The sequence below is a fragment of the Nerophis lumbriciformis genome, linkage group LG06, assembly GCF_033978685.3.
Source record: "Nerophis lumbriciformis linkage group LG06, RoL_Nlum_v2.1, whole genome shotgun sequence".
In the NCBI taxonomy this organism is placed as follows: Eukaryota; Metazoa; Chordata; class Actinopteri; order Syngnathiformes; family Syngnathidae; genus Nerophis; species Nerophis lumbriciformis.
This window is the reverse complement of record NC_084553.2, coordinates 8,249,512-8,277,130: the sequence shown is the minus strand read 5'-3', so window position 1 is coordinate 8,277,130 and position 27,619 is coordinate 8,249,512. Positions and strand designations below refer to the sequence as shown.

The 27,619-nt window shown below is 37.1% G+C and overlaps 1 protein-coding gene and 1 long non-coding RNA gene across 2 annotated transcripts; both read right to left on the bottom strand.

Moving 5' to 3' along the window:
* Positions 1–19: 19 nt before the first annotated feature.
* On the bottom strand, positions 20–27,619 carry LOC133608451 (lactoylglutathione lyase-like). Its single transcript, XM_061963685.1, has 6 exons — positions 27,453–27,619; positions 12,845–12,927; positions 12,647–12,787; positions 8,381–8,448; positions 8,169–8,258; positions 20–339 (listed from the first exon to the last, which is right to left on the bottom strand). The coding sequence occupies exons 1-6, from the start codon at positions 27,519–27,521 to the stop codon at positions 248–250; spliced, it is 543 nt and encodes a 180-aa protein (XP_061819669.1). The 5' UTR covers positions 27,522–27,619; the 3' UTR covers positions 20–247.
* LOC133608452 (uncharacterized) lies at positions 23,192–27,440 on the bottom strand. The gene is made up of 2 exons (XR_009815595.1): positions 25,541–27,440; positions 23,192–24,891 (listed from the first exon to the last, which is right to left on the bottom strand). It is a non-coding gene; the product is annotated as an uncharacterized lncRNA (long non-coding RNA).

Here is a 27,619-nt window from a genome sequence, read left to right as displayed (position 1 = left end):
ATGACAGTACACAGCAAGCTGCATTTGAACAGGAGCTCTAACATTTATTAGACATCTTAGACAGCACCACATCGTTACCTAAGCAGTTGATATAAGAACAAAAGTTAAAGGTTCAAATGTAAGCGCTAACCAACTGTCCCTCTTTAGTACAGCTCCAAATTAAATGTGTCACCCGAGTAATTTTGCTGCCTTTTCCCCTCCAAGACGTCATCGTCTCTTAATGCACAACGTTCTTCCCTCCTCTTAATTAGCTGGTGATGGACATCATATTGTTGGGACTTAGGATCTCGATCCAGTAGCCGTCAGGGTCCTGAATGAATGCCAGACCTTTAATTTTACCTGGCAGGAACAAGACAGGTACGTCATATGAATACTGACCAATCACATTTCAGCAGGCATTTTAAATAGGCATTTTTTTTCAATGACCCGCAACAATAAAATAAAATAAAAGAGCAAACGTGGGAAAAGTTGAAATGTTGACTGTAATAACACAAAGCGTTTGTTTTTTTAACCTTTAAAACTGTCAATGCTAAATAAATAATAATGAATCAAAACCAATGTTATGAAATATTAACCTATCAAAGGCTACAATTACTTTGCATCAACAATCTCGTTATGTGAATCATATTTATGTTGTGTTCAGAATGAATAGATTCATTAATTATGTACAAATGAAGAACAGGAAGTGAACACGTGTCAGTACTGGAATTGCTATGACATAGAAAAGGGGAAGGATTAAATAAGCTCTGCTTCTTTCTACTTCTTTTCGGACACGTTGTAAAGAAAAATGAAAATATGTCAAATATCACACTAAAATTGTATACATGTTTAAAATAAACTTCAACTAACCAACCAAAATTGCACAGTGAAATATTTTTGGGGGAAAATATTGCATATTTTGTATGTCATAAGAAAATTTAAAACATAAAATAAAAACATTAAAAAATAATATTTAAAACAATTAAATCAATGGATGGATCTAAAGTTGACCAAGAGACTTAAGTGCTGAAAGTAAAAGAAAAAAGAAAAAAGTATTATTTACTTATTTTTAACACTTTCGGAGCCCCAAAATTTTTTTGCGGTACTTTTTTAATTATCATTGTTGAAAACATAATTAAAATCAATGTGATGAATTACTGATCTATTTAGGGCTCCAATTACTTCACATCAAATACTCCACTTAGAATTTTTTGGGGGGGGAATATGTTGCATATTTTGTGTTTTGCAATAAAAACAGGGTTTTGACAAAAAGCGCATAAAACATAAAATTCAAACTTTATATCGACAGATAGATCTGACGTTGATCTAAAGACTAAAGTGTTGAAAGTTAAAAAATATAGATATATGACTTATTTCTAACACTTTTATCCACAAGAATTTTAGATTTATTTTTTTCCAAAAAATAATGAATCAAAATAAATGTTATGAATTATTGACCTATTTAGGGCTCTAATTATTTCACATCAAACATTCTTTGAAATTATTGGGGTGGGGGAATATAGCATACTTTGTGTTTTTGTCATAAAAAAGATGGTGTTGACAAAAAGCATAAAACAAAACAAAAAATCAAACTTTATATCGACAGATGGATCTGACATTGATCTAGAGATAAAGTGTTGAAAGTAAAAACTACAAAATTAATTAATTATATATATATATATATATATATATATATATATATATATATATATATATATATATATATATATATATATATATATATATATATATATAAATAACTTATTTCTAGCGTTTATCCCCAATAACTCTTGAACGCATCATAACTATCCCCTCAATTCCCCCCAAAATGGATTAACTGGCTGGAATATAAAGACAATATACCGTATTTCCTTGAATTGCCACCGGGTATACAGGTAAAAGCCAGTAAATTAGAATATTTTGAAAAACTTGATTTATTTCAGTAATTGCATTCAAAAGGTGTAACTTGTACATTATATTTATTCATTGCACACAGACTGATGCATTCAAATGTTTATTTCATTTAATTTTGATGATTTGAAGTGGCAACAAATGAAAATCCAAAATTCCGTGTGTCACAAAATTAGAATATTACTTAAGGCTAATACAAAAAAGGGATTTTTAGAAATGTTGGCCAACTGAAAAGTATGAAAATGAAAAATATGAGCATGTACAATACTCAATACTTGGTTGGAGCTCCTTTTGCCTCAATTACTGCGTTAATGCGGCGTGGCATGGAGTCGATGAGTTTCTGGCACTGCTCAGGTGTTATGAGAGCCCAGGTTGCTCTGATAGTGGCCTTCAACTCTTCTGCGTTTTTGGGTCTGGCATTCTGCATCTTCCTTTTCACAATACCCCACAGATTTTCTATGGGGCTAAGGTCAGGGGAGTTGGCGGGCCAATTTAGAACAGAAATACCATGGTCCGTAAACCAGGCACGGGTAGATTTTGCGCTGTGTGCAGGCGCCAAGTCCTGTTGGAACTTGAAATCTCCATCTCCATAGAGCAGGTCAGCAGCAGGAAGCATGAAGTGCTCTAAAACTTGCTGGTAGACGGCTGCGTTGACCCTGGATCTCAGGAAACAGAGTGGACCGACACCAGCAGATGACATGGCACCCCAAACCATCACTGATGGTGGAAACTTTACACTAGACTTCAGGCAACGTGGATCCTGTGCCTCTCCTGTCTTCCTCCAGACTCTGGGACCTCGATTTCCAAAGGAAATGCAAAATTTGCTTTCGTCAGAAAACATGACTTTGGACCACTCAGCAGCAGTCCAGCTGGTGTCGGTCCACTCTGTTTCCTGAGATCCAGGGTCAACGCAGCAGTCTACCAGCAAGTTTTAGAGCACTTCATGCTTCCTGCTGCTGACCTGCTCTATGGAGATGGAGATTTCAAGTTCCAACAGGACTTGGCGCCTGCACACAGCGCAAAATCTACCCGTGCCTGGTTTACGGACCATGGTATTTCTGTTCTAAATTGGCCCGCCAACTCCCCTGACCTTAGCCCCATAGAAAATCTGTGGGGTATTGTGAAAAGGAAGATGCAGAATGCCAGACCCAAAAACGCAGAAGAGTTGAAGGCCACTATCAGAGCAACCTGGGCTCTCATAACACCTGAGCAGTGCCAGAAACTCATCGACTCCATGCCACGCCGCATTAATGCAGTAATTGAGGCAAAAGGAGCTCCAACCAAGTATTGAGTATTGTACATGCTCATATTTTTCATTTTCATACTTTTCAGTTGGCCAACATTTCTAAAAATCCCTTTTTTGTATTAGCCTTAAGTAATATTCTAATTTTGTGACACACGGAATTTTGGATTTTCATTTGTTGCCACTTCAAATCATCAAAATTAAATGAAATAAACATTTGAATGCATCAGTCTGTGTGCAATGAATAAATATAATGTACAAGTTACACCTTTTGAATGCAATTACTGAAATAAATCAAGTTTTTCAAAATATTCTAATTTACTGGCTTTTACCTGTATATACACACACATATATATATATATACACATATATATATATATATACACTCATATATATATATATATACACATATATATATATACACTCATATATATATATATATATATGTATACATACATATATATATATATATATATACACTCATATATATATATATATATACATACACACATATATATATATATACACATATATATATATATATATATATATATACATACACATACATATACATATATACACATACATATATATATATATATATATATATATACATATACATATATATATACATATACATATATATATACACATATACATATATATATATATATATATATATATATATATATATATATATATATATATATACACATATAAATAAATAACTTATTTCTAGCGTTTATCCCCAATAACTCTTGAACGCATCATAACTATCCCCTCAATTCCCCCCAAAATGGATTAACTGGCTGGAATATAAAGACAATTCTTATTATTAATTATTATTATTATATTACCGTATTTTCCGCACTATTAGCCGCACCTAAAAACCACAAATTTACTCAAAAGCTGACAGTGCGGCTTATAACCCGGTGCGCTTTATATATGGATTAATATTAAGATTCATTTTCATAAAGTTTCAATCTCGCAACTACGGTAAACAGCCGCCATCTTTTTTCCCCGTAGAAGAGGAAGTGCTTCTTCTTCTACACAAGCAACCGCCAAGGTAAGCACCCGCCCCCATAGAACAGGAAGCGTAGAAGAAGAAGAAGCGCGCGGATATTACGTTTCATTTCCTTTGTGTGTTTACATCTGTAAAGACCACAAAATGGCTCCTACTAAGCGACACGCGTAAAACGCAGAATTTAAACTTAAGGCAATAAGTCATGCCGAAGAACACGGAAATAGAGCAGCAGCAAGAGAATATAACATAAATGAATCAATGGTGCGTAGGTGGAGGAAGCAAGAAGATGACCTGCGCCAGGTAAAGAAGACAAAACAGAGTTTCCGAGGGAACAAAGCAAGATGGCAACTGTTGGAGGACAAACTCGAACAGTGGGTTGTTGAGCAGAGAGCAGCAAGCAGAAGTGTCAGCACCATCACTATTCGAATGAAGGCAACAGCGCTAGCAAGCGAACTTCACCTGGATGATTTTAAAGGTGGTGCTTCTTGGTGTTTCCGGTTCATGAAAAGACGCAATCTCTCCATCCGCACACGGACTACTATTTCACAGCAACTGCCTAAAGACTTTCAAGAAAAGCTGGCTACTTTCCGTGCATATTGTAAAAACAAGATAGCTGAAAAAAAGATCCGGCCAGAGAACATTATCAACATGGACGAGGTTCCACTGACTTTTGATATTCCTGTGAACCGCACTGTGGATACAACGGGAGCACGTACGGTGAATACAACACTCGCCATCATTCCGGGTGGATTAACCAAAGAACTCCAACCGCTGGATATTGGTGTCAACAGGGCATTCAAAGCACGACTGCGAACGGCGTGGGAACAATGGATGACCGAAGGCGAACACACCTTCACTAAGACAGGGAGACAGCGCCGGACGACATACGCCAACATCTGCCAGTGGATCGTAAATGCCTGGGCAGATATTTCGGTCACAACTGTGGTCCGAGCTTTCCGGAAGGCAGGATTCACAGAACTGCTGGACAACAGCGACACTGACTCCGATTACTTCGACGAGACGGAGCCGGCCATTTTGGATCCCACATTCGCCCAACTTTTCAATTCGGACACCGAAGGAGAAGAATTCGAGGGATTTATGAATGAAGAATAACTTCAGAAAGTGAGCGTTATGTTTATTTTGTGTGTTGTGACATTAACGTTCGAGCAACATTATGTTGCTATTGCTCTGCACTATTTTGAATTTTACTATGTTTGTGATTGCACATTTGCGTACATTTTGGGAGTGAACAGAGTTGTTAGAACGCTGGTTTTTAATATATTATTAAAGTTTGACTGACCTATCTGACTGTTTTTTTGACATTCCTTTAGCGCAGTTAGATGCGGCTTATAACACGGGGCGGCTTATAGGTGGACACAGTTTTGAAATATGCCGTTCATTGAAGGCGCGGCTTATAACACGGGGCGGCTTATGGTGCGGAAAATACGGTATTTCCTTGAATTTCCGCCGGGTATATAGTATGCGCATGCCTAGAATTACCGCCGGGTCAAACTCGTTTCGCAAAATAATTAGCTCATGCTTAGCATTACCGCCGGCTCAGGATTAACGCCGAGTCAAACTCGTTTCGCAAAATATTATTTTTATTAGCGCATGTCTAGAATTTCCGCCGGGTCAAACTCGTTTCGCAAAATAATTAGCATATGCCTAGAATTTCCGCCGGGTCAAACTCGTCACGTCACGAGTGACACTTCACCTGTCATCATTTTCAAAATGGAGGAGGCTGATTTGAATAATTTCAAATTGTATAAAGGGAAGAAGATAAAGAGCTATTCAGTAGGATTTAAGGTCCAAGCTATTGAATATGCTAAAAAGAACAGTAAGCAGCTATGTTTTATTAATATACCGTAGCTGCGTGTGTCAAATATGAGTCATTAAATGACTCCCGCCTCCTGGTGGTAGAGGGCGCTAGTGATCCTCCTTGCGACTACTCGGCTGCAGAAGAAGTGACAACAAGCAGCAACAGTGAGCAGCGATCGTTTATTTTTTCCTCTCGCTTGCACTTTTAACATGGAGGATTACATATCTAAAATAAAACAGTTTTCTAAACTGGACTTTCAATCGAAGCAGGAGGTAATAATTAAAGGAAGATCTCCATCGAGACAGAGAGACTTTTAAAACTGAAGAAAGATAAGGAAGACTTCCATAAACAAGTTATCGATGCTTTTGGTCAGAAGGAGCTGTGCATGGACTTCATTTATAAGTAAAGGTAAGACCATAATAATGTTTTTTTTATTAAATGTGCTTTTCATGATGGTATCCTTACATCACACTCAAAGCGCAGGCCTAAATTTACCGCATGCCTTTGGTAAGCGCCGGAGTGAGAAGAGGTTTTAAAATAATTAGCGCATGCTTGCATTTACCGCATGCCTTTGGTAAGCGCCGGAGTGAGAAGAGGTTTTAAATTAATTACCGCCCCGGTGGCAATTCAAGGAAATACGGTAACATACATCCATAAACGTGGATGCATATGAAAAAGTGCTATATATTTATCTGTACAGTAACCTATTAATGTATTTATATCTGCTTTTTTATCCTGCACTACCATGAGCTAATGCAACGAAATGTCGTTCTTATCTGTACTGTAAAGTTCAAATTTGAATGACAATAAAGAGGAAGTCTAAGTCTAATAATTTGTTCTTTTTAAATAATGATTCAAAATAAATGTTATGAATTATTGACCTATTTAAGGCTCTAATTATTTCACATCAAATATTCTATTTTGAAATTATTGGGGTGGGTGAATGTAGCATATTTTGTGTTTTTTTGTCATAAAAAAGATGGTTTTGGCAAAAAGAGTGCAAAAAAACCAAACTAACTTTATATTGACAGATAGATCTGACGTTGATCTAGAGACTAAACAGTTAAAAAGTAAAAAATAAATAAATATATGACTTATTTTAGTAAGATGTATTTATTTATATATTGCCTTTTATTTACAACTTTTTCTTGACCTTCTTTTGCCTTTTATTTACAACTTTTACCTTTTATTTAGGGTCTTAACCTTATATTTACCTTCTATTTTCTTTCTTTTACCTTTTATTTACTACTTTGATCTTCTATTTACCTTAATTTACCTTTTATTTATTACTTTTATCTTCTATTTACCTTCCTTTTAACTAATTTTACCTTATAATTACCTTTTATTACCTTCTATCTAGCTCCTTTTACCTTTTATTTGTTCTTTTTAACCTTTAATTTACTACGTTTACCTTTTAATTGCCTTATTTTACCTTCTACCTACCTTTTACTTATCTTAGTTTACTTGTTATTTACCTTTAATTTACTACTTGCACCTTTTAATTACCTTATTTTATCTTCTATATACTTATGTTACCTTTTAATTACTTCTGTTACCTTTTATTTACCTTATGTTATCTTCTTTTTTACTTTGAATTACTCATTTTACCAATATCTACCTTATTTTATATTATATTTACTTCTTTTACCTTTAATGTCTTCTTTTACCTTCTATATTCATTATTTTACTTACTTATTGAACAATTCAATTACCTTTTTTCAGCTTATTTTTAAGTGACGTCTATTACTTTCTACCACTTGTTAAAAAAAAAAAAAAAAATATATATATATATATATATATATATACATATATATATATATATATATATATACATATATATATATATATATATGCACACATATACATACATATATACATACACACACATATATATACATATATACATACATACATATACACACACACACACACACACACACACACACACACACATACACACACACACACATATATACATACACACACATATATATACATATATACATACATACATATACACACACACACACACACACACACACACACACATACATACATACATACATACATACATACATACATACATACATACATACATACATACATACATACATACATACATACATACATATATATATATATATATATATATATATATATATATGGTGTATAATAGAAATTCATGTTCTCACCATCATCTGGCTTCTTGACAAACGTAACGTCTTGCTCTTCGAACAGTTTGCACGCTTTTTTGACGTCGGGAACGGCGATCCCGATGTGTCCTAACAAAAGTGACAGAGGCAAATTAGTGTTTGTCAACCTTAAATGAGAGAGAAAGGGGAAAAAAAACGTGCGTACTCATTCATAGACGAAAGTGAAAGGGGAAAAAAATGGCCAAGCTTACCAAACCCACGTGGATCTGCATTGCCGTTGTGGTAGGACTGACTTTCATCCGACTCTGACCCCCAGTTACTGGCAGGGACAGGAAAGAAACCAGAGGAATGAATGAAGTTTGCCGTTTTCATATCGCAGATTTTTTATGGTTATTTTTTAAAGCATGTTTTGCCTATTTTTTAGCATACAATGGCTCAATTAACAAACAATATTAATTATATTAGTTTATTATTTCTTCGGTCAGTGGTCAACAAAACAAACAAACAGTTTTACATAAACAAACAGTTGTACATTCATAATGTTGCAGACCGAAAGGGTTTAGGCTGAAGTTGAACACTTATTGTGCCTGACCCTATAAACAATGTCAAATACAAGATGAGCTTCCAAAAAAAATGACATTTCCTTTGCACAACATAGTATAAATACACCTTGTACACAACATTAACACTGTTTATGTTGTGTACAAGCCGATAGTATCGGTTACGCCGATAGTATCGGCGTTAGAGATGCGCGGATAGGCAATTATTTAATCCGCAACCGCATCACAAAAGTCATCAACCATCCGCATCCACCCGAACTAACATTTAATCAAAACCGCACCCGCCCGCACTCGCCCGTTGTTATATATCTAATATAGACGATGCAAGGCATTAGTGAGGTTATAAAGCTTTTGCCTGTTAAAGAAAGGAGACTGATCCAATGTAGCAGAGACATTCAATGCGTGCCACGGCCCAGACGCACACCAGTGCGCAATCATCTGGGAGCCGCGCTGAGCCCACCTCCAAGCGCGCTCGCGCCACTCAAACTGCTGCAGGCAGCTGCGTTCTATCTTGTTTTAACATCCTGTGGCATTCTTCTGGGATCACGGCGGACGAAACTGCTCATGCTCAGGGTGTTTGTGGAGGTTCGGGGTTTTGCACAAATGTGATGCACCATGTTAGATGTCCCGGTTTTGTGACTGTCGTTGACATAAACAGCGTCGCAGCTCTCACGTAGCCAGCATTACTATCATCCTGATTTACAACCTCATAAAAACGAGTCCACGCTGAACTTTTCTGGCCTTTTTTTCCCCTGGTCTTTAGTATTCCCTTTTTTAGTTTGTCGCGTACCACGTTTGCTGCCGGCGTTGCCATCTCTTTTTTTCTTCTTCTTCTGTTGTGGCATATGCTGCAGGTGCCTGCTCGTTTTTCGTATGTGGGTAACAACATTTAACTATGTATATATATTTCCGAATTGGTTTAACTGCCACCCGCCTGAATCTATTTAAAATCTTTTTTTTTTTTAATTTCAACCGCCCGACCCGACCCGCGGATAAAATCTAATTTTTTTTTATTTCAACCGCCCGACCCGCGGATAATCCGCGGACTCCGCGGTTGTGTCCGCAAACCGCGCATTTCTAATCGGCGTAACCGATACTATCCAGTTACGCCGGATAGTATCGGCGTAACCGATACTATCCGGTTACGCCGGATAGTATTGACTATCCGGCGTAACCTCCTCTCCAGTACACCTGAATAGACCTTACCGGGAAGGCTGAGGAGTGTGATCCCACGATAGTTAGGACACACCCTCCGGTTCCCCTTCTTAAAGAGAGGAACCACCACCCCGGTCCAGAGCCTTAAGGAACTCCGGGCGGATCTCATCCATCCCCGGGGCCTTGCCACCAAGGAGCTTTTTAACTACCTCAGCAACCTCAGCCCCAGAAATAGGAGAGCCCACCACAGATTCCCCAGGCACTGCTTCCTCATAGGATGACGTGTTGGCGGGATTGAGGAGGTCTTTGCAGTATTTCCTCCACCGATCCACAACATCCGCAGTCGAGGTCATCGGACATCTCTAATTGAGAATATAGAACATTACACACGGTGCTCAGAAATTTGTCAAAATGTTTTAGTACGACTGTAGGAGCCTAAATGCTGTTTAAGTTAATTTACATTTTTATGGAAGGTGCTTTATGTTTATTCAGCCAAAATGGGACTATTTACTTTATTTGCATAATACGAAAATGTATATATTTGCATGCTTAGAATAATTATAAGGTACACTTTATTTGTAATTATTACATTTGTCTAAATTTGATGACGTAACTGTTTGATTGCATATATGGCGGAAGGATCTGTGTGGTTGGTTGGTTTTTTGGACACAGTGCATTATGGGTAATGGCAGTCAGGTGCGGGGGAATTGAGCCACACAGTTTTTTGACCTCACTCGTACTTTTTCTAACTCGTTCTTGCCGTAACAAACTCGCTTTATTTTGCCATTCATTTGTTCCCACATCGTTATTGTTTTACGTTTTTGAATTATTAAGTAAACGATACAAAACGAAGAGGAGCGTCTGGAGTTTTGTTTGTTGTCGCCGCAGCAAGCGGAGCAGGAGAAAGTAGAGGAGCGTCAAGCTAAAGGCTTCATTAGGAATCTACAACGACTTCGCTACGAAGCCGCACCGCTTGATTGAACACACAATATTATGGCTACCATAGTCAGACGTACTGTGCTTCAACATACAGGTATTATTATTATTATTATTATTATTATTAGGGTTTCCCCGAAACTGCCAAGAAACCGGTGGTGGTGGGGGCGTGGTTATGGGCGTGGTGTAGAGATGCGCGGTTTGCGGACACAACCGCGGAGTCCGCGGATTATCCGCGGGTCGGGCGGTTGAAATAAAAAAAAAAAAGGTTTTATCCGCGGGTCGGGTCGGGCGGTTGAAATAAAAAAAAAAAGATTTTAAATAGATTCAGGCGGATGGCAGTTAAACCAATTCGGAAATATATATACATAGTTAAATGTTGTTACCCACATACGAAAAACGAGCAGGCACCTGCAGCATATGCCACAACAGAAGAAGAAAAAAAAAAGAGATGGACACTTTTACGGAGCGGAGAAGGGACGCCTCGCCGGGTTCCGGGACCGAGGCCCCTTCCCCCAAGAGGGCCCCACCGGGAGCCGTAGCTGAGGTGATCCGCGAGAAGGGCCCGACGCACGTCCAGGGTCACCACCGCACCGACACCCCGCCTTCGCCGCGGCCGGCGTCACGCGCAGCAGGTAAGCAGCTTACCTGCCCGCCACCCCCGTGGCCGGGGGCTCGTAACAGGGGTCACTCCGCGCGCTCCGCCCGCGCAGCTTACCTGCCCGCCACCCCCGTGGCCGGGGGCTCGTAACAGGGGTCACTCCGCGCGCTTCGCCCGCGCAGCTTACCTGCCCGCCACCCCCGTTGCCGGGGGCGCGTAACAGGGGTCACTCCGCGCGCAGTGCGCTCACGAAAGGGGTGGGGCTCACCCTGGTGAGCCGAGTGGGCCACTTTTGGTAAGCAGAACTGGCGCTGCGGGATGAACCGAATGCCGGGTTAAGGCGCCCGATGCCGACGCTCATCAGACCCCAGAAAAGGTGTTGGTTGATATAGACAGCAGGACGGTGGCCATGGAAGTCGGAACCCGCTAAGGAGTGTGTAACAACCCACCTGCCGAATCAACTAGCCCTGAAAATGGATGGCGCTGGAGCGTCGGGCCCATACCCGGCCGTCGCCGGCAGCGAGAGCCGCGAGGGCTAGGCCGCGACGAGTAGGATGGCCGCCGCGGTGCGCGCTGAAGCCTCGGGCGCGAGCCCGGGTGGAGCCGCCGCGGGTGCGAGGGACATCGCACCTCCACGCGCTTGGAGGTGCGCTCAGCGCGGCTCCCAGATGATTGCGCACTGGTGTGCGTCTGGGCCGTGACAGTGTGGCACGCATTGAATGTCTGTGCTGCATTGGATCAGTCTCCTTTCTTTAACAGGCAAAAGCTTTATAACCTCACTAATGCCTTGCATCGTCTATATTAGATATATAACAACGGGCGGGTGGCGGATGGCGGGCGGGTGCGGTTTTGATTAAATGTTAGATCGGGTGGATGGCGGATGGTTGACGACTTTTGTGATGCGGTTGCGGATTAAATAATTGCCTATCAATGACGGCATCGAGTCATTCTCACAATTTGCAACAAGGATATGATTTTCTTTAAAAGGGCTCAAAAATGTATACATATATTTAAAACAAATCCCTTTTAATTAGTATAAACATATTTTTTTGTTTCTCAGGGCGGACACTCTAACCACAAGGCCACTGAGCAGGTGTCAGTCAAACCGATTAACTATTCACCAATGACACGTCTCCACGCTGGTGAGACTTTGACGTGAGCGACGTCAAAAGACGAGACGTGGCACTTAACGGCCGGCGAGAGAACAGGCGTCAGGAGTACGCGGGTCTCATTTAGTTCCTCGGACCAAACGCACGGACACTTACTGTGTCAGCTCGATGGTGGCCCTCCGGGAAAAGGTCCAGGAAGTCCGGTCGGTCAGGTCGGCGGGGATCTCGTTCTTGTCCTCGTAGCCCAGGAAGAAGAGGGAGAACCTCATGGAGGGGAAGTCAAACTTCTGCAGCAGCCTGGGAGACAGCGGGTCAGTCCATTGCACGGTGCGAGTGTCCGACTGGAATACTTACGTCATGCCGAGGATTCTGGTGTAGAAATCCAAGGATTTGACCGGATCTTTCACTCGCAGCATCGTCTGCTGCATCATGAAGTCCTAGAGGACATGACAAGGTGCTTTTTGTAGCAATAAATCAATAATAAATCCAATTGATCAAGATTCATTACAAGAATCGCGATTCATTCAATAATAAAACCTTTTTTAACACCCTTACAACTAGAGATGTCCGATAATGGCTTTTTTGCCGATATTCCGATATTGTCCAACTCTTAATTACCGATTCCGATATCAATCGATACCGATATATACAGTCGTGGTATTAACACATTATTATGCCTAATTTTGTTGTGATGCCCCGCTGGATGCATTAAACAATGTAACAAGGTTTTCCAAAATAAATCAACTCAAGTTATGGAAAAAAATGCCAACATGGCACTGCCATATTTGTTATTGAAGTCACAATTTTTTTTTAACATGCCTCAAAACAGCAGCTTGGAATTTGGGACATGCTCTCCCAGAGAGAGCATGAGGAGGTTAAGGTGGGCGGGGGGTGTATATTGTAGCGTCCCGGAAGAGCTAGTGCTGCAAGGGGTTCTGGGTATTTGTTCTGTTGTGTTTATGTTGTGCTACGGTGCGGATGTTCTCCCGAAATGTGTTTGCCATTCTTGTTTGGTGTGGGTTCACAGTGTGGCGCATATTTGTAACAGTGTTAAAGTTGTTTATACGGCCACCCTCTGTGTGACCTGCATGGCTGTTGATCAAGTATGTCTTGCAGTCACTTACATGTGTCTGCAGAAGCCGCATACATCATATGAATGGGCCGGCACGCTGTTTGTATGGTGTAAAAGCGGACGCGTCGACAATGCATACTTTTTGTCATTTAAGAGGAAAACGGAAGAAAAATGGTTGCTGTTTTCCCAGATAATTACAATATATTATAGATAGAGATGTCCGATAATGGCTTTTTTGCCGATATTGTCCAAACTCTTAATTACCGATTCCGATATCAAGCGATACCGATACATACAGTCGTGGAATTAACACATTATTATGCCTAATTTTGTTGTGATGCCCCGCTGGATGCATTAAACAATGTAACAAGGTTTTACAAAATAAATCAACTGAAGTTATGGAAAAAAAGCGGGAGCGGGGGGTGTATATTGTAGCGTCCCGGAAGAGTTAGTGCTGCAAGGGGTTCTGGGTATTTGTTCTGTTGTGTTTATGTTGTGTTACGGTGCGGATGTTCTCCCGAAATGTGTTTGTCATTCTTGTTTGGTGTGGGTTCACAGTGTGGCGCATATTTGTAACAGTGTTAAAGTTGTTTATACGGCCACCCTCAGTGTGACCTGTATGGCTGTTGACCAAGTATGCTTTGCATTCATTTGTGTGTGTGAAAAGCGGTAGATATTATGTGATTGGGCCGGCATGCAAAGGCAGTACCTTTAAGGTTTTTTGGCGCTCTGTACTTCTCCCTACGTCCGTGTACACAGCGGCATTCTAAAAAGTCATAAATGTTACTTTTTGAAACCAATACCGATCATTTTGAAACCGATACCGATAATTTTCGATATTACATTTTAAAGCATTGAACGGCCGATATTATCGGACATCTCTAGAATAGACTGCAAAGACAACGTTCAAACTTGAAAACGTTATTCTTTGCAAATATTAGCTCATTTGGAATTTGATGCCTGCGAACATGTTTCAAAAAAGCTGGCACAAGTGGCAAAAAAGACTGAGAAAGTTGAGGAATGCTCATCAAACACTTATTTGGAACATTCCCACGGGTGAACAGGCTAATTGGGAACAGGTGGGTGCCATGATTGGGTATAAAAGCAGCTTCCATGAAATGCTCGGTTATTCACAAACAAGGACGGGGCGAGGGTCACCGCTTTGTCAACAAATGCGTGAGCAAATTGTCCAACAGTTTAAGAACAACATTTCTCAACCAGCTATTGCAAGGAATTTAGGGATTTCACCATCTACCGGTCCGTAATATCATCAAAAGGTTCAGAGAATTTGGAGAAATCACTGCACGTAAGGTACAAGGCTGTGACCTTTGATTCTTTAGGGCGGTACTTAGGGGTGTAACGGTACACAAAAATTTCGGTTCGTACGTACCTCGGTTTAGAGGTCACGGTTCGGTTCATTTTCGGTACAGTAAGAAAACAACAAAATATACATTTTTGGGTTATTTATTCACCAAATTTGCAAAATCTTCCACCAAAAATATTTTTGTTAGTGGAATATTTGATGTGAAGTAATGGGAACCTTGGATAGATCAATAATTCATAATAACATTGATTTTGATTCAATATTATGTTTTGAGCAATGACAGTTTGAAAGAAAAAAAACCCAGCTTTGTTTTATTAGTCAACATTGCAACTTTTTCTAAATTACATTTAACCTTTAAGCTTTTTCATTTCACTTTTGTTATGTTTTTGTTTATTTTAATAGTATTTTTAGAATGTGCCGTGGGCCTTTAAAACATTAGCTGTGGGGCACACTTTTGACACCCCTGCTATAGATAATAAAAAATGAAATGTGATAAATCTATGGATAAAAAGCAGAACCTGGCGACGCATGTGCGTTTATCATAACTCTCTCGCTCTCTCTCTGTCTCTGCCCCTCCCTCACCAATGCTGCTGCGCGCACCATTTGTTTTGTTTTTAACCCCTTCTTAACCCTGAACGTACATTGAAAATACACGCAACCCTAACTCAAAATGCCGGACATTTGAGGCATTTAAGAAACTCCGCCCTGACAGCTCCGCAAAAGAGGACATGTCCGGTGAAAAGAGGACGTATGGTCAGACTATTGTAGGCCGTTAGCTGCTAGCATGCCTCGGTGTGCATTGTTTACACAACGTGCGTTACGCTACTTAATATGTCCGTGTGGAAACTCATTCGGTACACTTCCGAACCGAACCGGAACCCCCGTACCGAAACGGTTCAATACAAATACACGTACTGTTACACCCCTAGCGGTACTGCATCAAAAAGCGACATCAGTGTGTAAAGGATATCACCACATGGGCTCAAGAACACCGATATTATCGGCCGATAAATGCTTTAAAATGTAATATCGGAAATTATCGGTATCGTTTTTTTTTAAATATCGGTATCTTTTTTTAATTTATTTTTTAAATCAACATAAAAAACACAAGATACACTTACAATTAGTGCACTAACCCAAAAAACCTCCCTCCCCCATTCACACTCATTCACACAAAAGGGTTGTTTCTTTCTGTTATTAATATTCTGCTTCCTACATTATATATCAATATATATCAATACAGTCTGCAGGGATACAGTCCGTAAGCACACATGATTGTGCGTGCTGCTGGTCCACTAATAGTACTAACCTTTAACACTTAATTTTACTCATTTTCATTAATTGCTAGTTTCTATGTAACTGTTTTTATATTGTTTTACTTTTTTTATTCAAGAAAATGTTATTAATTTATTTATCTTGTTTTATTTTATTTTATTTTTTTAAAAAGGACCTTATCTTCACCATACCTGGTTGTCCAAATTAGGCATAATAATGTGTTAATTCCCCGACTGTATATGTCGGTATCTGTTGATATCGGTATCGGTAATTAAGAGTTGTACAATATCAGATATCGGCAAAAAAAGCCATTATCGGACATCCCTAGTCGCTACGTCTGTAAGTGCAAGTTAAAACTCTCATATGCAAGGCGAAAGCCATTTATCAACAACACCCAGAAATGCCGTCGGCTTCTCTGGGCCTGAAAAAAGTGGAAAAGTGTTCTGTGGTCTGACGAGTCCACATATCAAATTGTTCTTGGAAACTGTGGACGTCGTGTCCTCCGGACCAAAGAGGAAAAGAACCATCCGGATTGTTCTAGGCGCAAAGTTGGAAAGGCAGCATGTGTGATGGTATGAGGGTGTATTAGTGCCCAAGGCATGGGTAACTTACACATCTGTGAAGGCACCATTAATGCTGAAAGGTACATACAGGTTTTGGAGCAACATATGTTGCCATCCAAGCAACGTCTTTTTCATGGAACGCCCCTGCAACGTGCCAACTTCACTGGTTTTGGGTTTTGTAGATTGTGATCCAGTTTTCAGCCCTATGTGTTTCATAGGGGTGTAACGGTACGTGTATCTGTATTGAACCGTTTCGGTTCGGGGGTTTCGGTTCGGTTCGGAGGTGTACCGAACAAGTTTCCACACGAACATATTAAGTAGCCGCCTAAGCTAAAGTCTTAACAAGCTGCTACGCTTCTTCTGCCTCTGTTTCTGTCAGTCCTCTACACCAGTGGTTCTCAACCTTTTTTCAGTGATGTACCCCCTGTGAACATTTTTTTAATTCAAGTACCCCCTAATCAGAGCAAAGCATTTTTGGTTGAAAAAAAGAGATAAAGTAAAATACAGCACTATGTCATCAGTTTCTGATTTATTCAATTGTATAATTGTATATTGCCCATTTGTAGTGGTCTTTCTTGAACTATTTGGAAAAAAAGATATAAAAATAACTAAACACTTGTTGAAAAATAAACAAGCGATTCAATTATAAATTAAAGCTGCAAGCGGCATTGGTCGGGCCCGCGTATTTGGCAGGTGCTAGTCCTAAGTGTCCCAATACGTATGTCAAGTTTTAGAAGTGTCCCAAAAATGGGACCCAATACTTTTGTCCAGTGGTAGTCCTAAGTGTCCCAAAACTTTAGTCTACTTTTAGTGCGAAGTGTCCCAATACTTTTGTCCAGTTTTCGTCGTAAGTGTCCCAATACTTTTGTCCAGTTTTAGTCCTAAGTATCCCAATACTTTTGTCCAGTGGTAATCCGAAGTGTCCCAATACTTTTGTCCAGTGGTAATCCGAAGTGTCCCAATACTTATGTCAAGTTGTAGTCCTAAGTGTCCCAATACTTTTGGCAAGTTTTAGTCACAAGTGTCCCAATACTTTTGTCCAGTTTTAGTCCTAAGAATCCCCATGCTTTTGTCAAGTTTTAGTCCAAAGTGTCCCAATACTTTTGTCCAGTTTTAGTCCTAAGTGTCCCAAATCTTTTGTGAAGTTGTAGTCGTAAGTGTCCCAATACTTCTGTCCCTTGTAAGTGTCCCAATACTTTTGTCCAGTGTAAGTGTCCCAATACTTTTGGCCAAATGGTAGTCCTAAGTGTCCCAATACTTTTGTCTACTTTGAGTCCGAAGAGTCCCATTACTTTTGTGCAGTGGTAGTCCTAAGTGTCCCAATACTTTTGTCAAGTTTTAATCGTAAGTGTCCCAATACTTTTGTAAATTTTAGTCCAAAGTGTGCCAAAACTTTTGTCCAGTTTTAGTCCTAAGTGGCCCAATACTTTTGTCCAGTTGTAGTCCTAAGTGTCCCAATACGTTTGTCCAATGGTAGTCCTAAGTGTCCCAATACCCTTTTCAAGTTTTAGTCCCAAGTGGACCAATACTGTTGTCAAGTTTTAGTTGTAAGTGTCCCAATACTTTTGTCCAGTTTTAGTCCTAAGTGTCCCAAAAGTTTTGTCAAGTTGTAGTCGTAAGTGTCCCAATACTTTTGTCCAGTGTAAGTGTCCCAATACTTTTGTCCAGAGTAAGTGTCCCAATACTTTTGGCCAAATTGTAGTCCTAAGTGTCCCAATACTTTTGTCTACTTTGACTCCGAAGAGTCCCAATACTTTTGTGCAGTGGTAGTCCTAAGTGTCCCAATACTTTTGTCCAATATAAGTGTCCCAATACTTTTGTGCAGTGTAAGTGTCCCAATACTTTAGTCCAGTTTTCGTCATAAGTGTCCCAATACTTTTGTCCAGTTGTAGTCATAAGTGTCCCAATACTTTTGTCAAGTTGTAGTCCCAAGTGTCCCAATACTTTTGTCCAGTTTTCGTCCTAAGTGTCCCAATACTTTTGTCAAGTGGTGGTCATAAGTGTCCCAATACTTTTGTCTACTTTTAGTCCAAAGAGTCCCAATACTTTTGTCTAGTGTACCTACCTTGTCTGCATTGTGTGGGCACGCTGGTGCTTCCCGCTTTTAAGCAGCCATCTTGAAAAAACAGCAGCGCAGCAGCATCAGCGCAGCGGTTCTTTGAAGGCTCATAAAATCAAAACCGGAGCAGTTATAAAAATTATTTCGATAACTTTTATTTGGAAGGGTTCAATCTCTCTCCTGTGTTAGTTTGAAGCTGAAACGACAAACGCGCTCAGAGGAGATAATGTTTGAAGAGAAGTGACAGGTTTATAAAAAAAAATCGTTTTGAAGGGGAAATTGCAAACTTCCTGTTGATTTTTGCTGAGGGTTGTCAATCTATGAAATGTAGGTCTAAGTGAGACCTACATTGAGGTTTTTGTTTCATGTCTCTCCAACCTTCCCAGTGGGAGTTACAGGCAGTTTTGTCATTTTTTTCTTCCGAGGAGCAGTTTTTTCTCCGTTTTATTCAAAAATTGCTCTAGAGCGCAATTTTTAAATTTGGGGTTAGGTTTTTTTATTAGATCGCAATTTCTGCTAGTCCTGATGTGTGTGTTCAGTTCGGTGAGTTTTGAAGCATGTTAAGGGGGTCAAATTACAGCTCAAAGAGGCAAAAGTGACTGTTTTTAGTACATTTTTGTCTTGAAGGGGGAATTGCCAACTTCCTGTTGATTTTTGCCCGAGGGAATTTATTAATGAAAAGTAGGGCTAAGTGAGCCCTACATAGAGGTTTTTGTTTCAAGTCTCTACAACATTCGTACTGGGAGTTATAAGCAGTTTTCTTTCTAGGGGGCGCTAGAGTGCAATTTTGAGTTTTGGGGTTTGGTTTTTTTATTAAAAGACAATTTTCGCAGGTCCTGATGTGTGGGTCAAATATGGTGAGTTTTGAAGCATGTTAAGTGGGTCAAATTAGTGCTCAAAGAGGCGGCGGAATAATAATAAAACCTTAGAAAAACAATAGGTCCTTATGTCCCATTGTAAAAGGACTCCCGTTGGGATTCCTTTTACAATGGGCCATGCGGGCCCTAATAAAGATTTCTACACATAGAAGTAATCATCAACTTAAAAGTGCCCTCTTTGGGGATTGTAATAGAGATCCATCTGGATTCATGAACTTAATTCTAAACAAAAAATAAATCTTTAACATCAATATTTATGGAACATGTCCACACAAAATCTAGCTGTCACCACTGAATATTGCATTGTTGCATTTCTTTTCACAGTTCTTGTTGACAGACATTTTAGTGAGGGTCAAACCATCATGGCATGGGGGAAACTCTGGGTTTATGGTAATGAATGGAATAGCCTACTTGATTTGATGTTCAGTTTATGAACTTACATTCATATTTTGTTGAAGTATTATTCAATAAATATATTTATAAAAAGGTCTTTTGAATTGTTGCTATTTTTACAATATTAAAAAAAAATCTCACGTACCCCTTGGCATACCTTCAAGTACCCCCATTTGAGAACCACTGGTCTACACAGCACCCAGCATTGTCCCACCCACACAACCATCTGATTGGTTACAAACAGAGCGGTAACAGCCAATCAGCAGTGTGTATTCAGAGCACATGTAGTCAGTGCTTCTGCGGTGGGGTTAGCAGGTAAGCATCAATAAACTCCTCCCAGTCAACTACTAGTAACATCACTATGAGCCTGTTGACGTTCTAGAAATATAAAAGGCAGCTCAACTCGCTCGCAGTCCTGGCTTGAGGTGAAGGCTAATTCGCTTTTAGCGTAACATTAGCTCATTTTGTGGTGTGTGTGTGTGTTACGGACAGCAAAGCCCTGTCTGTCTGTTATTTCACTTTACCTTTTTCTGTGTTGATTGAGCTGTGTTGAAGCAGCAAAAAAGGACATTACGTTAAATGAAGAGTTTCTGTCTCTGATAGTTGATATAATAATGTAACTGCATCATTAAGCCTACATGAACTCCATGGTGTTCAGGGATGAATAGTCTCTCCTATTGCTATTGTACCATTTTTTCAGCTATAGTTACATTAATCATTAGTAATGCAGCAGCCTGGTTTTGAATGGCAGGGTCCCTGCTATCACATGTTAATAAAAATATAACATTTACATAATAAAAATCAACTACAGGCTTCCCAAATGCTGTAATAAATTAAGCATGATGAGTTGACTTGAAACTGTTTAATGTTGCACTTTTTAAATGTAGAAGAAAAGTTTTGTCATTTTATTTAATCTGAGCAACAACTTGAGGCAGTTTAATGTTGATTAACGTGGGCAGAATTATTATAGTGTTTCCAATGTTAAAAGGATAAAGCCATTGTTTACAAATTTGGTAAATAAATAACCCAAAAATGTATATTTTGTTGTTTTCTTACTGTACCGAAAATGACCCGAACCGTGACCTCTAAACCGAGGTACGTACCGAACCGAAATTTTTGTGTATCGTCACACCCCTAATGTTTCATGTTTAGTAGAACAGACTAAGCTTTAAAAGTAATACTCATTAGTGTGTTTGAGGTGTTTAGTTGCAAACTACAAGCACACAAATAAACAAATTAGACGCCTACCACTCATAATCTCTGCATGAGCAGGCTGGGCTTCACGTGAGACATGTGAGGGCAGACTTCTTGAAGTCATGACAAACTCTGCGGTTTAATAAAACACTCGAAGCTGCTGCAGGAGGCGAGGGAAACCTAGGTGTGTGTTCTGACACTGGCTCGTGGAAAACGGAGTGGAACCTCACCCCGGTGCGACCAAACGCACGTCTCTGTCAAGCGTCAGCACGTGAAACCATGGAAGTAGAGAAACAACTTGCTCCAGGGTCAAGCTGTCAACATCGTACAACCTTAATGAAGTCCACAGGAGGTGTTACTAAATATTATTAACCCTCATGCAAGTGTAAAAAGAAGTTAAACATTTTTTTTTTAAATTAATTTGCCTCATTCAACTAACTTACAAGAGTAAAAAGAAGTTAAGCGCAACAAAACATTAAAAAAAACATTCGCTTTTATCATTATTACAAGTAACGGTGTCCCGTTCTAATATTGATATCAGTTCGATACCAGCAAAAAGAACAACAATTGTAAAAGCTTGCATGTAAAATCGCTGATATCAAGTCTGATACGGGCAGTCCTGCAGTGTTTACGTGTGCAAAGTTAACACCTGAATGTCCTCCAATAAGCACACAAAGTCTTTTAAGTCATTTACAAAAAAGGTAAACATTCCAGGCTATAGGCTATGAAGAGCTAGCAGCTACACAACAGCCAAGCACATAATAGCACACGAGCTAAAATTACATTATAATAGGACAATATTGTAGTGTAAAACAGCACATTTGTAAATACAAACAAGTATCAAATAATTAAAGTTGAATATTACTTAGTCTCCAAGGCAGACACGCATTAGAAAGTATCCAGTAACAAATGTGTCCGCATTATTCAAAATCCTGCCGCCATGTGCTTAACTTGATGAATTAATGTGGCCACTAGGGGTCACAAAAAAAAAAAAAAAAGTTTTTAATTACCACTCCACTTTAACTTAAAGACAGCATAAGTCTATTTCAGACGGATAATAATAAATAGGTTGGTGTTTTTCAGACCTGCCATTGTTCTCGGTTCGACTCATTTAAAAAAAAATCAACAACATTTTACGCTACAAAAATAACAAATGTGTGAGTCGTGCTGATATCTTGTCAGATGAATATCGATATTGGTAAAAAGTCAGTATCGGTATCGTATTGGAAGTGAAAAGATTGAAGTGGGACAGCCCTAATCACAAGTAAGATAAAAACATTCAGAGTAAAAAAAGGAATGAGAATATGTATGTTACAATAAACTAAGATTTTTGTACTTGCCATAACCTTTAATTGACCTTCGTTTACCTTGTTTTACTTCCTATACTCCTTTTTTTTTTTACCTTTTATTTAGCTTATTTTTGGATCTTATTTTACTTTAATTTATTTGACCTTTTCTAACCGTCTTTTAGCTTTTACTTTCCTCCATGACCTTCTATTTAGGCAAGTCAAGTTTATTTATAGAGCTCAATTGGCACACAGACAATTCAAAGTGCTGTACAGAAAATGACAAGGAAAAAAAAAAAAACTATCATAAAAATAATCATAATTCAAATTGGAGTAGTAGAATATAATCATCATAAAAACAATCTAATTCAAAATAAAATCAAAGAGTAGATGAAATATTTTCATTTGTCATATGCACAAGCAAATAAGTGTTTTCAGCCTGGATTTAAACATGTCTCACATCTTCTGGAAGACTATTACAGATTTTAGGAGCATAACATTTTTTTAATATTTACCTTCTTTTAACTTATTTTACTTTCTATATTCCCTGTTTTACCTTTTAACATATATACACCTTTTATTTTCCTTCTATTTACTACATTTGCCCTTTATTTACAACTTTTTCTTTCCATTTACCTTCTTTTACCTTTTATTTACTACTTTTATCTTTTATTTACCTTCTTTTACCTTTTAAGCAATTTCACCATATACTTACCTTTTATTACCTTCTATCTATTTTCTTTTACCTTTTATTTACTATGTTTACCTTTAAAAGCCTTATTTTACCTTCTACTTACCTTTCATTACCTTTTACTTATCTTAGTTTACTTTTAATCCATCCATCCATTTTCTACCGCTTCTCCCTTTTGGGGTCGCGGAGGGTGCTGGAGCCTATCTCAGCTACAATTGGGCGGAAGGCGGGTTACACCCGGGACAAGTCGCCACCTCATCGCAGGGATAGATTACCTTTAATTTACTACTTGCACCTTTCAATTACCCTTTTTATCCTCTATTTACTTTTCTACCTACTTTTTTTTACTTTTTATTTTCCTTATTTTATCTTCTATTTACCTTTTATTTACAACTTGTTCTTTCTATTTACCTTTTATTTACAACTTTTACCTTTTATTTACTGCCTTAACCTTATATTTACCTTCTTTTACCTTTTATTTCTTACTTGTATCTTCTATTTACCTTCTTTTACCTTTTATTTAACACATTTTACCTTATAATTAGCTTTTATTACCTTCTATCTTCTTTTACCTTTAATTTACTATGTTTTCCTTTTAATTGCCTTATTTTACCTCCTACTTATCTTAGTTTTATTTATTTTTATTCCATATTTGTTTCCACTACCGCACCTTAAATTGAAGTCCTTAATCTCGTTATATGCAAATATAATGACAATAAAGTCCATTCTATTCTATTCTAGTTTACTTTTGATTTACTATCTGCCCCTTTCAATTACCTTCTATCTACTTTTTTTTACCTTTTAATTACCTTATTTTATTTTAGATATACTTCTGTTCCCTCTTAATTGTGTTACCTTTTTTTTACCTTATGTTATCTTCTTTTTACTTTTACCTTTTAATTACGTAATTTACCAATATTTACCTTATTTTATATTGTATTTACTTATTTTACCTTTTAATTTCTTCTTGTACCTTCTATATTCATTATTTTACTTACTTTTCTTTATTTTATTTTTAAGTGACGTCAATCACCTTCTATTTACCTTTTATTTACAACTTGTTCTTTCTATTTACCTTTATTTACAACGTTTACCTTTTATTTACTGCCTTAATCTTATATTTACCTTCTTTTACCTTTTATTTACTACTTGTATCTTCTAGTGACCTTCTTTTACCTTTTATTTCTTACTTGTATCTTCTATTTACCTTCTTTTACCTTTTAACAAATGTTATCTTATAATTAGCTTTTATTACCTTCTATCTTTTACCTTTAATTTACTGTTTTCCTTTTAATTACGTAATTTACCAATATTTACCTTATTTTATATTGTATTTACTTATTTTACCTTTTAATTTCTTCTTGTACCTTCTATATTCATTATTTTACTTACTTTTCTTTATTTTATTTTTAAGTGACGTCAATCACCTTCTATTTACCTTTTATTTACAACTTGTTCTTTCTATTTACCTTTATTTACAACGTTTACCTTTTATTTACTGCCTTAATCTTATATTGACCTTCTTTTACCTTTTATTTACTACTTGTATCTTCTAGTGACCTTCTTTTACCTTTTATTTCTTACTTGTATCTTCTATTTACCTTCTTTTACCTTTTAACAAATTTTATCTTATAATTAGCTTTTATTACCTTCTATCTTCTTTTACCTTTAATTTACTGTTTTCCTTTTAATTGCCTTATTTTACCTTCTACTTATCTTAGTTTTACTTATTTTTTCTTCCATATTTGTTAAGTTGGAGTCCTTAATCTCGTTATCTGCAAATATAATGACAATAAAGTCCATTCTATTCTATTGTAGTTTACTTTTTATTTACTATTTGCACATTTCAATTATCTTATTTTATCTTCAATCTACTTTTTTTTAACCTTTTTATTACTTTTTTAACCCTTTTAATTACCTTATTTTATCTTCGATATACTTGTTACTTTTAATTATGTATTTTACCAATATTTACCTTATTTTATATTATATTTACTTCTTTTACCTTTTAATTCCTTCTTTTACCTTCTATATTCATTATTTACTTATTTTATTTTTAAGTGACATCTATCACCTTCGATTCACCTTTTATTTACAACTTGTTCTTTCTATTTACCTTTATTTACAACCTTTACCTTTTATTTACTGCCTTAATCTTATATTTACCTTCTTTTACCTTTTATTTACTACTTGTATCTTCTAGTGACCTTCTTTTACCTTTTATTTCTTACTTGTATCTTCTATTTACCTTCTTTTACCTTTTATTTAACAAATTTTATCTTATAATTAGCTTTTATTACCTTCTATCTTTTCACCTTTAATTTACTGTTTTCCTTTTAATTACGTAATTTACCAATATTTACCTTATTTTATATTGTATTTACTTATTTTACCTTTTAATTTCTTCTTGTACCTTCTATATTCATTATTTTACTTACTTTTCTTTATTTTATTTTTAAGTGACGTCAATCACCTTCTATTTACCTTTTATTTACAACTTGTTCTTTCTATTTACCTTTATTTACAACTTTTACATTTTATTTACTGCCTTAATCTTATATTTACCTTCTTTTACCTTTTATTTACTATTTGTATCTTCTATTGACCTTCTTTTACCTTTTATTTCTTACTTGTATCTTCTATTTACCTTCTTTTACCTTTTAACAAATTGTATCTTATAATTAGCTTTTATTACCTTCTATCTTTTTACCTTTAATTTACTGTTTTCCTTTTAATTGCCTTATTTTACCATCTACGTATCTTAGTTTTACTTATTTTTTCTTCCATATTTGTTAAGTTGGAGTCCTTAATCTCGTTATCTGCAAATATAATGACAATAAAGTCCATTCTATTCTATTGTAGTCTACTTTTTATTGACTATTTGCACATTTCAATTATCTTATTTTATCTTCAATCTACTTGTTTTTTTACCTTTTTATTACTTTTTTAACCCTTTTAATTACCTTATTTTATCTTCCATATACTTGTTACTTTTAATTATGTATTTTACCAATATTTACCTTATTTTATATTATATTTACTTATTTTACCTTTTAATTCCTTCTTTTACCTTCTATATTCATTATTTACTTATTTTATTTTTAAGTCACGTCAATCACCTTCTATTCACCTTTTATTTACAACTTGTTCTTTCTATTTACCTTTATTTACAACTTTTACCTTTTATTTACTGCCTTAATCTTATATTTACCTTCTTTTACCTTTTATTTACTATTTGTATCTTCTATTGACCTTCTTTTACCTTTTATTTCTTACTTGTATCTTCTATTTACCTTCTTTTACCTTTTAACAAATTGTATCTTATAATTAGCTTTTATTACCTTCTATCTTTTTACCTTTAATTTACTGTTTTCCTTTTAATTGCCTTATTTTACCTTCTACTTATCTTAGTTTTATTTATTTTTTCTTCCATATTTGTTAAGTTGGAGTCCTTAATCTCATTATATGCAAATATGACAATAAAGTCCATACTATTTTATTCTAGTTTACTTTTGATTTACTATTTGCACCTTTCACTTATCTTATTTGATCTTTTATCTACTTTTTTTTAACCTTTTAAATAACTTTTTAACCCTTTTAATTACCTTATTTTATCTTCGATATACTTCTGTTACTTTCAATTATGTATTTTAACAATATTTACCTTATATTTACTTATTTTACCTTTTAATTCCTTCTTTTACCTTATATATTCATTATTTACTTGCTTTACTTTACTTATTTTATTTTTAAGTGACGTCTATCACCTTCTATTTACCTTTTACCATCAATTTACCTTGTTTTACCTTCTTGTATGTGGTCCGGATCTTATAAATGTGTTTTAGTCCCACTCATTAAACTTGAAGCAACAGAATATCCAAATAGCCAAATCTGTGATTGTGTGACGTCATTTGTGAGACTTTTGGAGGAGTCCTTGCAGGTCAAAGTTCAAGCAGAGCTCACACATTCCTGCAGTAATTCAGTGAAAAGACTTCTTGTCACAGCAAAAACATAAAGAATTCCAAGAGTCTGAGAGGTATTGGCGATACATTTATCTGTCCTGTTATGTAAGTACTGCCGAGTAAAGAGTTTAAATAGAGTAAACAAGTTTATTCAACCAGCTAATGCTAGGCTAGCTAGCATGCTAGCCACCGCCTTACGTCTCATTGCGCCAACATGTAAACACACACCTAAAAAGTGAACTTTTAAGACTAACAAACGTCCTACCTTGGTTACTGGATCCGCATCTTTACAAGCTGCCGCCACCAGCTCGTCCGATAGACCTTTGTCACTCATTTTTGTGAGGTTGTATGTAGTCAGTACCTGGATGACATGTTACTTTAAAGAGGGGGAGCTCGGTAAAGATCGTCAACACATCGGCAGCCTTCGGGCGC